Source organism: Typopeltis vanoorti, chromosome 14, assembly GCF_054136105.1.
Source record: "Typopeltis vanoorti isolate ZY-2024b chromosome 14, IOZ_Tvanoo_1.0, whole genome shotgun sequence".
Classification (NCBI taxonomy): Eukaryota; Metazoa; Arthropoda; class Arachnida; order Uropygi; family Thelyphonidae; genus Typopeltis; species Typopeltis vanoorti.
Window position 1 is genome coordinate 62,567,364 of NC_143562.1, and position 16,001 is coordinate 62,583,364.

The window sequence follows — 16,001 nt, forward strand, 5'->3', positions numbered from 1 at the left end:
TATCCACAATTTTCCTAAAAATCAATCTGTTACCTGTCAAGACTCCAACATTACAAGATATGGTTTCTGTCTTCTAAGGCACTTTTTACTGTATCAATCCACCTATGTCTTGGTCTTCCTCTGGGTCTTTTTCCTGCCAATCTGGCAGAGAACACTTGTTTTGCTAATGTTTCCTTTCCCATTACGTTTAAGATTGGCTCTACTAACACATTCCTGGATACTCACAATGTCAAGTTCTTTCCTAATATCCTCATTTTTAATATGATATTGCCATACCATATCATAATATGATCTGGTACTTATCTAATTCCTCAGCTAGCTCCATTTCTTTGCCATTCAGGCTTCTTACGTTGATAGTACCGATCTTTAACTCTGGTGATGTTGAGTTGGGGTTTGTTTTCAGATTTGTTCCAGTAGCTGACTTTTCGCTGTTCGCCCTGGTTCCCTGGCGAAAACAACGGGGGCCTTGTTTAACCGGGCGACGCCCCAGCCGGCATGAAATTTTGTCATGTTGTACCATCATTTTTTATTTTGGTTTAACCAATAAGAATACAATTTGGTCGGCTAAATCCCAAATTGCCAGCCCATCCTCATTCGTTCAGTATCCAAGTAGATACCCAACAGGGTGCACCACGAGAAGGTGAGGATTGGACATTAGGTCAGAAGCCCTGGTCGGTTCTCCGCATTCCTTTAAAGGCTATGTGGAGGTCTCCTCTCAGTTATACAGCTTTGACCCTTAAGCACCCCTTTTAAATAGCAAACTAATGAAATATTCATTAGTTTGCAATTTAAAATAAAGTTTTAGAAGTACAAAATGGATTTAGAAAAGGACGATCATGTATAGACTCAGCCTTTTGCCTAAAATTAATAATAGTGAAAAGTTTAATACTTTCCATCAAAGTATTAAACTTTCTCCTGCTGTGAACTTAAACACTCTCCTTTTTGCCAACGACCAAATAATAATTACAAATTCAAAGACTAGAGACTTCAGATATGAGAGTCCTGAGAAAGATTATAGGCGTGAACAGATGGCATCAATGGCAGTATCATATTAAAAACGAGGATATTAGGAAAGAACTTGACATTGTCAGCATCCAGGAATGCATTAGCAGAGCTAATCTCAGGTGGTATGGTCACTTAAACAGAATGGATGAGGAAAGATTAGCAAAACAAGTGTTCTCTGCCAGGTTGGCAGGAAAATGACTGAGAGGAAGACCAAGATATAGGTGGATTGATATGGTAAAGTGCTTTAGACAATAGAAATATAAGATCTGATAATATTGGAGTGTTGACAAGTAACAGACTGATTTGGAGGAAAATTGTAGATAGGAAATTAATAATGATGTAATTTTTTTCATGTAGTACTATCATATCCTGTACACCCCTTGAGGGTACATGCAGGAATTTGATGATGATGATGATGAATTCTGAAGATAACTTACAGAAAGCTATTTTGGATCTAAATGAGCTACCCAAAGATTATGGTATGATATCGACAGAAAAATTCCCTTAATGCATAACATTATACATATCTGCAAGGAGATGTATTTTGCATTATGGGAGATACCGAGAGAGGAGTGATGTTAGCTTGCTCCACCTTTGCTACGAGTTGCCTGGTGTTATACCACCTTACCCCAGTCCTGAAGATACTTTCAGGCGCAAACTTTGTTTGCTCACACTTGGATAAAGGATTTAACTAAATTTATTATAGTCTTACCAAGTGAAATATAAATTTAAAAAAAAAACTATAGCCTTTAAAGGACAAGATCCAGTAAGAACTAAAATAGTATTTTTTTTTTAAGTTTATTTTTCACTTGGTTCGACTATAATAAATTTAGTTTAATCCTTTATCCAAGTGTGAGCAAACAAAGTTTGCACCTGAAAGTATCTTCAGGACTGGGGTAAGGTGGTACAACACCAGGCAACTCATTGCAAAGGTGGAGCAAGCTAGCATCACTCCTCTCTCAGTATCTCCCATAATGCAAAACACATCTCCTTGCAAATATGTATAATGTTATGCATTAAAGGAAGGGCCACTACCCAGACTAGTTTCGACCTTTATTGAGGTCTCTTCAGTGGGAGCCAGGCCCAAGTGGAGATACCAGGCAGAAGCATTAGCGTGGTCATCTCCAAATGGTGTGCCACCTTTTTATTAAATTACTCTGGATTTAGAGAAAGATGTTGAAAGTGTATTTTTCACTTGGTTAGACTATAATAAATTTGATGTAATCCTTTATCCAAGTGTGAGCAAACAAAGTTTATGCCTTAAAATATCTACAGGACTGGGGTAAGGTGGTACAACTCCTTATCCCAGTCCCCTGTGGCAACTCCTATAGGTAGAGATGACCTTACTAATGCTTCTTCCTGGTATCTCCACTTTGGCCTGGCTCCCACTGAAGAGACCTCAATAAAGGTCGAAACTAGTCTGGATAGTGGCCCTTCCCTTAATGCATAACATTATACATATCCACAAGGAGATGTGTTTTGCATTATGGGAGATACTGAGAGAGGAGCTATGTTAGCTTGCTCCACCTTTGCAACGAGTTGCCCGGTGTTGTGCCACCTTACCTCAGTCCTTAAGATACTTTCAGGCGCAAACTTTGTTTTCTTACACTTGGATAAAGGATTAAACTAAATTTATTATAAACTAAAATAGTAATAGATAACAAGATCTTAGAACAGGTGAATTCATTTAACTACCTAGGATGTATGATCACATATGAAAAAGATATAAACGTAAAAATTGCAAAATATTTAAAAATAACAGCTGTAATTAACTCTATATTTAAACCAGACCTAGTTCAAAAACAAACCAGACGAAAAGTATACAGTACATTAGCCCTACCAGTCTTATTGTATGGAAGTGAAATCTGGACAATAAAACAGAAAGACAAAGATTAATAACAGCAGAAATGAAGTTTATGAGAAAAACTGCAAAGTATACTCTATTTGATCACAAAAGAAACGTAGAAATATGAAAGAATTAAACCAAGAATCAGTAATAGAAAAAATTAAAAAATATAAACATAAATGGATGGAGCACGTTCAAAGAATGAAAATAGAAAGATTACCAAAACAAGCCTTAAAGTACAAGCCACTAGGTAAACGTAAACCAGGACGTCCTCTTAAACGATTCAACTTCTAAGGCCGGATAGGCTTAAATCCTTGATATGCATGATGATGATGATGATTTTTTGCTAATGAATTTGATATCATTGGAACATGGGATTTTAATGATACTTTCGTGAGTATCACTGTGGTGTCATATGTCAATTAATTTTCTATTCCAGTTTCTCGAGATTGGCAAATATCGTGTTATTTATTTTCTATTTTAAATACTTTTTAATTGCAAGCATCATAGTTCAAAGATTTCATATTTTCTTCTAGTCCAACTTACTGGCGTCTGGTGCAAGTGATTCTGAAATATTTATCTGGGATTTAAATAATCCTAATACTCCTATGACACCTGGTGTAAAATCACAGGTAATCATGTAGCAATTTACTTTGATATTTTCTTTTATTACATTTAAGTGATGATAATATTGTATACATTTTTATTTTATTATACTTATGTTGTTGAAGGATGACTGCAGTATTCATTTAAATTATGTGTTAAGTACAGTTAAATATTTAATTGACTAAGGTTATTTATAGTACAAATATTTCGGTACATGTATTGCGAACCATTTTCAGTGTTGTATGTTGCAGTGAAAATTTCAAAAATAGTGTGAATATACATGGAGACCAATTACTTTTCTGCATTTGCAAAATATCCAGATAAAAAACAAACAAACAGAGAATTATTAGGATCAAATGAGATGTGATGTCTGTGTGTTTTAAAAAAAAAACATATATATTAAGTATAATTCTTGATAATGATTTACCAGAGCTTTAACATGGAGATTCCACCCTAAGGTTGAGAATAGAGTTATGTAGAAGGACTTAGTTTCTTTAAAAAAAAGAGATTCATATTTACAGAAACATCTTTGTCTGTTTAGAACAATTGGGGGGGAAAAAATCTACTTTTGATCCAAAACTTTCCCTGTGGCTTTGCTATATGGATATTTTTTTCTTTGAAATAAATCATCAATCACTAGAAGTCCTCTTACAGAAATTTACTAACTCATCATAGAGACAAATCACTGGAACTCAAATCAAATGGGACTCTATCTTTCTTAGGTGTCTTATTTAAAAGAGAATTAGATGATTCCTTATCAACATTAACTCAGACCTACTTTTTCAGGTTGGTGTATCCATTACACTTCTGCACACCATTCCTCACAGAAGTATGTTATTATTAAATGCCTCCTTTTAAAAGCTCATATCATCTGTCCATCTGAATTGTTTCAGAAAGAAATTTCTACATTCAGAAAAACTGCTATTCTTAATGGGTGGCACTCCAAAACAGTAAAGATTATCGACCGTTTTTCTGACCTCTATTAGAAGAGATGATTCACATAGAATCTCCATCCCTTACTTTAAAGGTATATCAGAATGTATCTCTCGTATCTTAAAGAAGTTCAATATTGCTATCCTATTAATTCCATTCCACTCTGATACCCTTTCCGAAAGATAAAATTTAACTTCTGCTGCATCCTGGAGTGTATTCAGTCACATGCAACAGTTGGTTATTCTTTTATTCTGTTTTGGACAAACTGGCTGTTCTGTTTCTGAACACATCTCCGAACATCATTGTTACATTTCCTCCAAAGAAATATAACACATCTGGTCTAGCTGAACATAGTTTTTACCACCACAGGATCCTTTGGGATGATACTAAATTATGACATAGATGCCCCCCCCCTCCCCCCAAAAAAGTCACTGTGCCCAGATCAGAGTTCAAATAGAATTCAGTGTACAACCTTTACGTGAAGCAAACTGTAATTTGCCTTTCTTCTTTTATTATCAGCTTAATTTAAAATTTACAGTATCATCATCATTGTCTTAACAGCCCTTTGAGAGTCCTAGCCTTCCACAGAAGCTTCTGCCACTCTTCTCTATTTTTTTTTTTTTGCCTTAGTCATCCAGTTACATTCATCAGTAGTTTAGGCATGTTCTGTCACAATTTCCTCCCATCTAGTTCTTGGTTTTCCTCAAGATCTATTACCCCCTGGGTTAGAGAGAAAGACTTCCTTTACTGGTCTTAGGTCCTCCATTCTTATTAAATGTCCAGCCCATTGCAAGCGACCAATTTTTATGAATGTAATGATATCTGGTTCCCTAAACAAATTATGCAGTTTGTTATATCTTATTCTCCATTCCTTATTTACTTTAACTGGTCCATATATAGTTTGTAGTATTTTCCTTTCAAAAATACTTAATCTTCTTATATCCTGTTTGTTCATGTTTCTGTTGCATACACTAATACGGGCCGAATTTAAAAAAAATCAGCTAGCGGCTTTTTATTCCTATATAGGGAATAAAAATAGGCTAGGCCGTTTAGCCATATCTAACTTTTGGAGACTGATGGGCAGTTCAATCTCCACTGGCAGCCAATCGGAGATAGCTAGCCCAAGGCTATCACTAATTAAGTGGCACGCAGTGAAGAGAGACGCTCATCAAGTGCTGCCATCTTGTGGTCCATAACACAATATATTTTTTTTAATGTCTGAAATAACGTGGGTTCTACGGTCAATTTTCTTGAGTTTACGGGAGAAAAAACCCGCTTGCCTCTGCCAGAGATTGACTAACTCGGGAACCGGTCGAAAAAAGGCTTAGAAAAATTTCCTCTAGTCAACGACTAGATTCAAAACAAAGTCTTCCTTCGTGTGTTCAAGCGCCATGGTGTGCATATGCCAAATCCACTGAGCTACACAGGCTCTATAGGCCGAAATAAGGTTTTATAAATCCTAATTTTACTTTGGAGAGTTAATAGTCTTGATTTCATGTCTTAAAAGTCCATGATCTGTTATAGCATCTGTTTGCTACAGATATTCTTTTTCTAATCTCAAGGCTTGTATTATTATCATGACTGATCATGGAACTTAAATATATAAAGTTTTCCACATGTTCAAATTTAAAATTTCCAATTGTTATATCACCTAATAAATTCATGTTATTATTATTGGGACTTGAAACCATGTATTTAGTCTTTTTTTCATTAATCTTTAGGCCCATTCTTTTTCAGGGAGATGAGTGCCTCTACCAAGGCCTTCTGTGTTCTAGCAATAATATCAATGTCATCAGCGTATTCCAATACCTGGACTGATTTATAATAAATTGTATTTGATCTTTGTATTCTGAGTCCATTAAAGCCTTCTCTAACACTGTTAAACAACAGACAAGCTAACATCTCCTTGCCTTATACCATTTGTTATTTCAAATTCTTCTGAAAAATCAGATTGAATTTTAATATGACATATAGTTTATTTCATTGTCATTTGAACTAATCGAATTAGTTTAATTGGAATGTTCAATTCCATCATTGCCTTTTAAATGATAAGTAGTTAGGTTGTATTCATATTTTTTGCAATATTTGTGTGAATATTTGCTCTGTTATTGACCTGTTACATGTAGTAACTTATTTGCATATTCAGATGCAATTTTAGACTCCTTGAGTTTGTCACAGTCAAATTTTTGTACTTTAATGCCTTGAACTGTTCTAGCATTAGAAATCCTGGCTTATATTCGAGATAATACTAAATAATAATTAGAGTCAATGTTAGCACCTCTGTGTGTTCTTACGTTCATCAGGTCAGAGACTTGTCTCTTGTCAATTAGGACTTGGTCTATCTGGTGAACTTCAGGTAGCTAGATGTATATCTTTATGTTTGAACAAAGTGGATCCTATTATCATCTTTCTAGAGGCAGAAGTTAATGTCATCCGTTATCATTAGTTATAGCATGTAGTCCATTCATACCTATAATAGGATAGTATTCGTTTTCTTTTCCTATTTGTGCATTTGCATCTCCAACGATGATTTTTATATCATTTCTTGACATTTATCATATAACTTGTCCAGAGCATCATAAAAACTTTTTAATTTTCATCTTTTTCTTCAGTAGGTGCCTGTATATTAATGACACTATAGCTTAAAAATTAAGTTCATCCAGGAGCAACATCAAGACTTTTTGTCTATACAATGATAAAACATTCTAAGTTCCAATAGTCATATCCTTAATTCATTTAACAGGTCTTTGTCCTTTAATCAGTCAATCTTTTACTTCTTTGGATTTCTTAACAAGGTTTTATTTATGGGATGGAGTTGTCAGCACCAATTCCTAACCCCAATTACTTTCCATTTTCAGTAATTGAAATGTTTTACTAGCCATTTTTAAAATTTGAAAACAAAATTTGATCTAAATACATTATGCTAAAAATTTACATGAAATAAAATGGCAAGTGCTACCCACCACACTCACTGAACATGACCGTAGGGGTGCTATGGAAGATAAAAACTGTAAAAAAATAAAACTGTAAAAACTGCCATTCTTCTGCCAAATGCGAGTTCCTGGCATTGACTGGAACACGAATCTGCACAAAAACATCCAAAATTGAGGCTCACAACATGGGTTTCCATGGTAGAACTGCAAATGCAAGCCCCACATTATCCAAACCAACATGCAGCATTGTCTTCAATGGTGTGTAAAGAGCATGTACAGCAGGACATGGAAGCTCAAAAAACTGTGTTATGAAGTGATGAAATACACTGCACTCTCTACCAACCAGATGGTGGGTGACAGATGCCTGGTGGATGTCTCTTACCAGATTGCATCACCCTAACTATGAAATTCATAGGTGGCAGTTATGGTCCTGTTTTTTTTTTTTTTATTATTATTTATTTTTATGTTGGTCCCGTATACGAGAGGTTGGCTGGTCAACCTATAGTATTTTAGTACCGTATATGGGTAGTTTGGCCTCAGACCTCTGTGGTGCCACGAACACTGAACTCCGAGACATATCGGAACATTCTGGACAATGCAATGCTTTTATGGAACTGACCCTTGTCTCTTTCAGCAAGACACCCCCCACAATAGTCCAGGACCTCATTACATGTCTATAGGAAGAATGGTCCAAAATTCCCATTGATTGCTATTGTGCACTTGGGGAAAGTATGCCCCCCCCTCATAGGATTGCTGCAATCATCGCAGCGAAGGAAATCCTACATCTTATTAAGGTGTTCACACCACTGTTTGTTCCTCACACTATGGCATCCTTTCCAAGCAGTGTATATGCCTTTAAAAATATTTAGAAAAGGAAAAAGTGAAAAAGAGAATATTGAAATCCTTAATTAGTTAGAAGAGAACATGAAATTTTCAGCCTTTGCGAATCTGGAGTGAAAGTGATGGAACTTTCCTTCAATTCTATTGTCTCATTCCATGATAAAGACAAAATGAAAACTTCATATTATGTTATACATTCTAAACTATTTCCAGGAATGTAACCCCAATTCATGGCACTAAGTTTATGGGAAATTAATGCTTAATTTATGATATTTCACTTAATGTTTCCAGGAATCATTTAGGAATTATTAAACTGTTGCAGATTTTGCCTAAATGCAGTAGATAAAATCTGCAACAGTTTAGAGCTTCCAGGTAGTATGTAGTATGGCCTTTCTTAAGTTAACCAGAATCTTCTGTTGCTAAATGCTTATCAAATTTGGTAGCCTTAGTTTCACTGTTTATGTAAACTTGGACAGATTTGTTTGGAGTTGCCGATATGTATATATGAGGGCTAACCAGATGCTTATGTTTTTTTATTATGATAAGATGCAGCAATATAATAGATCTGGATAGTTCCTGTTCTTACCATCTTGTAAGGGCAAAGTGTTTGTTGCTTGGTTCTTAAATATACAAAGGGAACATCAGAAGGTTTTTATGCTTGGCAAACCAGATATGGAATTCCCCTTATCATCTAAGCAGACCCACAAATTTTGTATATCAAATTTCTTGGTCTTGTTAGAGAATAACTATGCTTTCCAAACTTTTCATGTTGGTGACACTTTTTAGACAAACATAATTTCGCGGCACAGTAATTCAGTCTGATGTGCCTCTCATGGGTCACGTGGCCAGATCAGATGTAGTTTAAGTATATGCTTTACAATTATATTTTGTATAACTTTTACAAGGTTTATTTAAAAATCTCTTCCTGTTCATCCGATACCGGGTTAATAAAAATTCACTATTTATAGTAAGTGATTAATCACTTACTCCTTTTAAAACTGATCCCATCATTACTATAACAAGCAGCTCCTTTTGATATTTGATAAGATCAAATATCATATAACTCCTTTAAAGGTTACATGATATATTTAGACTATACTCTTGTCTTGAGGGCACGACACAGTCTATTAGCAAACCAGAGATTAAACTTGTTTCACGACACAACCTATCTCATGAAAACCTTTCATTTTTATTAAAAATATATAATACAGTATGATCGAATAAAAAAACACATCAAGTGAGCTGAAATGATTCTCTCTTCTTAATTTTTCAATGTATTTAATATAGGGAAAACAGATTTCATAGCTTGCTTGTTGAGTTTTTTCGATCATACTGTATTTTTATATATAATATATTTATTTTCAAAATTAATATCATTGTTATAAGAAATAGAAAGAAAAGAAAGAAATATATAATAATAGCATTTTAATGAGATATATGAGCTTCATGGGATGAACACAGCTTTTCAATATTTGGTGGAATAGTAGATAAAGATACTTGCATTTCATCATCAAGCATTCTTAAGCTTCCACGTTTCAATGTCTTCAAGTTTGCCATCGTTGAAACGGATACTTTACACATGTATGTAGTGGAAAACTGCAAAAGAATTTTTAATGCTTCTTTACCTATGTTTGGATGCATTTTTGAAACACGAATCCAAAAGTTGTCTAAATCACCCTCTTCATACATCATTAACAGATTTCGATCATTTTTTATTTCAGCTAATTCTTCTTCTTCAATAAGTGACAAGTTAATCATTGCAGTTGAAAAAAAAATGGATTTCTGATCCAATCATAGTTTTGTATTTCAATATTTGAGAAGTAGTGATGAATTTTCTCTCTGAGCATTGTTAAATGGTCAACAGTTAGAGAGCTGATATCACATTTTAGTTCACAGTCTGCAGTTTTGGAAAACATTTCAAAATTTCCTTCTTTCACTTTCCTTTTCCAAATTTCTATCTTTTCTCTCATAGCACAAATTTTATCCACCACTGTTAAGATATTTTCTCCTTTTCCTTGCATACTGGTTTTTATTTTATTCAAGTGTTCATTTTTTTTTTGTTTTGTTTTGAATTAGATCGCAGAATTCGTTTTGTTGGTTTTCCTCAAAATGTTTAAGCATCATTTCCTTCAATTCATATACACGACAAAGCACTCGACCTCTTAACAGCCAACGAACTTCTGAGTGTACTATAAGTTTTTTAAAGTTTGTCCCCATATCTTCACAAATTTGAGCAAATAATCTTGATTTAAGGGGTCTACTTTTAATGTAGGAGTGCTTAAGGGTCAAAGCTGTATAACTGAGAGGAGACCTCCACATAGCCTTTAAAGGAATGCGGAGAACCGACCAGGGCTTCAGACCTAATGTCCAATCCTCACCTTCTCGTGGCGCACCCTGATGGGTATCTACTTTTTTTTGGATACTGAACGAACGAGGATGGGCTGACAATTTGGGATTTAGCCAACCAAATTGTATTCTTATTGGTTAAACCAAAATAAAAAATGATGGTACGACATGACAAAATTTCATGCCGGCTGGGGCGTCGCCCGGTTAAACAACGGCACTGTTCTTTTCACCAGGGAACCAGCAAAAAGTCAGCTACTGGAACATATCTGAAAACAAACCCCAACTCAACATCACCAGAGTTAAAGATCAATACTATCAACATAAGAAGCCTGAATGGCAAAGAAATGGAGCTAGCTGAGGAATTAGATAAGTACCAGATCGACATAATAGGGGTGACTGAAACAAAAAAGACAAAAACTAGTGAGATCTTTCTGAGCAATAAATACTTCTGGTTCCCATCTGCCATACGGCCGCTGGAGGGTAGCTATATGCTACCATTCTAGGGAGAGATGATTATGAGCAAGGTGGTTTCCCGTTGCCTTCCTTGCCGTAAGTATTTATGACTGTAACCTGTGTGTTCACGGGGCCGGTTTGCCTGCTTGCGGGATGAAAAACCCCAGATAAACTGGCAGAAAAAACCCTGCTGCCCACGCCCAAGACCGGCTAACTTGGCTATGGCTGAGGAAGATCCTTAAGCTCCTCACGTCGTGAACGGGAATCGAACCTAGGACACTCCTTCCCCAGGCATATGGTTGCAAAGCGCAAAGCCACCAGGCTAACCGCGCGGACTGCAATAAATACAAAATGTTATATTCAGGCAATGACAATCAAGGAAAAGAAGGAGTAGCCATAGTATTCAACACAAAATACGAGGATCATCTTCTTAAATGGCAGGCAGTCTCAAGTAGAGTAATGTGGGCAAATATGAGAATGGGGAACTGGACAATGAGACTTATTTGTGCCTGTGGTCCCACAGAAGGTTCTACTAAGGTAGAAGTGGAGGAATTTTTTGAGGCTTTAGAAAAAGCAACTGACACAATGAAAAAGCAAAAGTTGGTCCTTGTTGATGATCTAAATAGCAGAGTAGGAAGTGATTGCCAGCCATACAAAAATGTTTTGGGAAAATTTGGAGAAAAGAGCAAAGCTAATAATAATGGCAAATATCTGTTGGATTTCTGCTCAGGACATGGACTGGTTATTACTAACACCATGTTCCAACATAAAAATGTGCATAAAAATTCACAAGAAGAGAAGAGGCAAGGAATAAGAAAAGTCTCATTGACTATGTTATTGTTGATAGTGATGTTTTCTCCCTGGTGCAGGACACCAGAGTGTACAGAGGATTTGAAATTGGAAGTGATCACTATTTAGTCTTGAGCAGGATAAAATTGAATTTCATATTGAAAAGAATAACATGTAAGAAAGTTTTAAAGCGAATAAAAGTTGAGCAGCTTTCAGATATAAACTGTAGACTAAAATACACAAAGATTATTGAAGGAAAAATGAAAGAGTTTGAGAACAGGAACCAAACCTTGGAGATTCAGTGGCAAGCCTTGAAAAAAGCTCTGATTGATTCAGTTAGAGAGGCATGTGGTGAAGTTGTATGCAAGGATAGAAAAATTAGAACTCCATGGTGGACACAGGAAGTTAAAGAGGCAGTGAAGGAAAAGAGGAAAGCATATCAAAAGTTCCTGTCAAATAAGTCAGCTTGTGCTCTTAGAGAATACAGAGACAAATGCAAGAATGCTAAACACTGTGTAAAACTAGCTAAACAAAAGTCATGGGAGGACTTTGGCAAGAACATAGAAAATAAATATCAAGAAGATGGCAAAATATTCTGGAGGTAGTTGAAGAAGCTTAGGAATGGAGGAAAGAGTGCTATAAAAGAAGTTAGAGATGATAAAGGTGACATGAAAACAGGAGAAAAAGATATCCTTGAAGTATGGAGTAATTACTTTAGGATATCTGCTTTCCGACCGTAATGACTTGGATGGATTGTAAACTTAGTATGTGGTGTGGAAGCAGATTTGTCTCCTGAATTTTTAGTAAGAGGGTTTCTCTTATGTAGTAGCAATTAGTGAGGTGACGGTTCAGACTTAGAAATGACACCGTTGTTAACTGAACACATTGTAAGCATAAATTGCAAATTAATGCTCATAGTACATGCTTCAAACGACTAATAAATGGAAACAGATTAATGTTTATAGCATATGCTTTAAGCAACTTAAGCAATAAATCTAGCATTACAGGTACAAGTAGTGAGTTTATGCATAATTGATAACTCAGCTTGTTTGCTTAGCTCCTTTGACACTAAAATACTTTATCTTACATCATTTAATGTGGATGGTATTTCTGTTAAAACCAGATTAGTGTGTTTGAGGGAGAGAAATTATTCCTTTTACTGAACATACCTCTATTGATGAACAGTTTCTGGAAAGTCCTTGTACACAGCAGAGCGGATTCACTACTTTCCAGTATTAGAAAGTTTCTTCTCTCAAAACCTTATAAACTGTTAATAGCTCAAGAACCTCTTATGGATTCTTGAATCATGATTGGACTTAAATCTAAGGTATGCATAAAACTTCATGCTGGAGTTTTGCACCTTTTTTTTTTATTTTTCCCATTCACATGTGTTACATTTCAGCTAGGCTCTCATTTATAATGTTAGTCTTGCTACTAAGTTACTCTTCATACCAGGAGTCACACATGGTTTGCAATTTTCCTAGACTTTTAACTCATTCTAACCTATCACACTGCCAGTTCAGTTTACTCCACTCCATTTTCTCACTGACTATTCTTCCATTCCCTTTCTATTTATTCCCCTTTTCTCTTTCTGAGAAGCTTCTTGTATATCTTCTGGATCATATAATATATGTATTTTATGTACATACTATTACAACTAAGCTCATTTGTATGATGATACATATTTTTATTAGGTTAGTCACATTCTCTAGACCATGCTCATCCCCCTTCTTGTTTATTGTAAGAATTCTGGCATAGTATGACTTGCACACAACTGAATTCTTACAGCAATTAATAGATTGTGAAAAGTCCACCGCGGACATAGATATTTTGTAAATGTCTTTAGGTGGTAGGTGAATTTCATTGGCTGGTGTGAGACCACTATCCTGCTTGTTGGTTTCTAGCTGAGCTGAGGATTATACACATACAAGCCACTGAATTAGAAACTTATTTAATACCAAGTTGCACCTGCTAATACCAATCCTCTTCATTTCCCTCTGCATAGTTTGGTGAGATATGGGGTCAGGAACAGCTTTCATGAAATACTTCAATCAGTTGCTGCACACAGGAAGTTCTGTCATACAAATCTTCTCAGATGACAGTAATCTTATTCCTGGCAGAGATTTAGGCCCTTTAGTCACATTTTAGAGAAGAATGTGGGTTATTTTTCCACTGATTAAATACCCTGGATATCACAGATTTTGAGGAAACTCTCAGTTCTGCTGTTTTCAAAATTGGATCTCCAGCCAGATGGGCACCCACAATAAGCATTTATTGAATGCAGAAAGATCCTCTGCTTTTTCTTTTTGTGATCAACACTTTGAAGATTACTGACCAGTGTGGGATCAGTTTGCCTGTTTTGAGGCGGGGGGTGGGAGTCATTTTTTGGGGGATGCCAGCAGCTCTTCCTAGGTCCACAAAAAAGCATCTGTTTTCCAAGAGTGATTGGATCAGGAGGACAAGGCGGTAGTCTCTAGTTATTCTGTATATTTTATTTCTGAGTGTGAGATGGTTTATGGTATCATATGCTGCAGTTAGGTCTACAAAGACTGCTCCTGTGGCTAGTTTTTGCTCATAACCATTTTCTATTTATTGAGTGAGGTTGAGAATTTTTGATGTACAGGATTTGCCTAGTCTAAAACCAGCCTGCTCAGCAATAAGATGGGGTTTGTATAGGGGTTGTAGCCTATTCAAAATTAATTGTTCATAGAGTTCAAAGAGGTTGCTGAGTAGTGATATAGGTTGTAATTTTTTGCTTCAGTTGGAGTTTTCCCTGGTTTCAGAAAGGCCACCACTTTAGCATACCTCCAGATAGTTGGTATCCTTAGGGTTCTGAGGCAAGTGTTGTATAGGTTTAATAACCACTCTTTAGTCCTGGGTCCAAAATGCTTAATTTGTTCATTACAGATATCAAGGCCTGCAGATTTTCTAGGTTTTGATAGGTTTATGGTAGCATTGAGTTCAGTGATGGTGAAGTCTAAGTTAATCATGTTTTGTTCCTCACTTGGTGTTCTAAGTATCTTATTTTTTGGCCGCTTTTTAGGGAATTTTCATTCAGCAGCAGCTGGTGAGCAATTTGAGTAGCTGTTACCTGTGGATGCTCATGTGGCTTAGTGAAATCCTTCCTAATTCTGTTGATAAAGTTCCATGCCTTTCTATTACTATGGGTTATATCAAGGGCTTCTATTTCTTTTTTCCATGAGGAACTCTTTCTCTGCCATTTTGGAGCATAATTTTTCTCCTGCATGGATAGTCTCCTCTGAGAAGGGGTTGGTGTTGTAAAGTTTTAATTAGCATACTGGGCTTGTATGTCACTGGAAAAGCCTGGAATGTAGTTTGTAATTTGTAATGTAGTATATTTAAAAAGAGAAACTGGGAGAACAAGCTGGATTTAGGCCAAATAAAGATTTTCAGAATCAGATTTTCACTTTATGACAAATAGTTGAAAAATTATGGAAACATGACAAGAATCTCTACTTAAGTTTTGTAGATCTTGAAAAGGCATACAACAAGGTGGCTGGAGAAAAGCTTTTCAAAATGCTACAGTTATAAGACATAACTGGAACATTATACAAAACAATACATAGTCTACATTTAAATTGTAAGTTAGCAGCTAGAATTGAAGGAAAATGCAAGAAGATGGTTTGTAAAATCAGGGGTAAGGCAAAGGATACACATTATCTCCACTCTTATTCATCTATGTGGATCACGTTATGAATGAAAGTGGCATTAGTCATGATATTAGAATTGGAGATGTCGAACTTTGATCTTTGCTTTATGTAGATGATGTGGTACTTTTGCTGTACTCCTTGCACATCTAGTGCAAGCCTCCAGGATTCTCTGACTAAATTGAATAACAGCTGTAACAAATTTGGTGAATATCAGCAATAAAAATACCATCACTGTAAAAATAGACAGGAACATATAAAACTTCAGCTGTATTCTGAATGGAAATCCTATAGAACGAGTAAATTATTTCAGCTATTTAGACGCACTTAAATTAAATTTGTAAACAGACAACAGAATAAGCAAAGCTGGTATGGTGGGGGAGCCATTTAATGAATTTATATGGAATAGGAGAGAAATTAGCCAAACACTAAACTAGCAATGTACAAACGATGTTCAAACCAGTTTTAAATTATGGATATATGAGATTTGGGTTAGAAATAAAGCTCTTGATCAAAGATTAGACCACAGATATGAGAGTTCTTAGAAAAATTAGGTGCGTGAACAGGTGGCATGAATGGCAG

General features: G+C 35.6%; 1 protein-coding gene across 3 annotated transcripts in view; it reads left to right on the forward strand.

The window, feature by feature from the left end:
- The window catches only part of Sec31 (COPII coat complex component secretory 31), a 486,555-nt gene that overhangs the window by 217,047 nt on the left and 253,507 nt on the right, over positions 1 to 16,001 (forward strand). For all 3 annotated transcript variants that reach the window (XM_090403344.1, XM_090403343.1, XM_090403345.1), the window contains exon 5: positions 3,388 to 3,483. In XM_090403344.1, the coding sequence (XP_090259470.1) occupies positions 3,388 to 3,483 (96 nt within the window). The remainder of the gene's footprint in view (positions 1 to 3,387; positions 3,484 to 16,001) is intronic.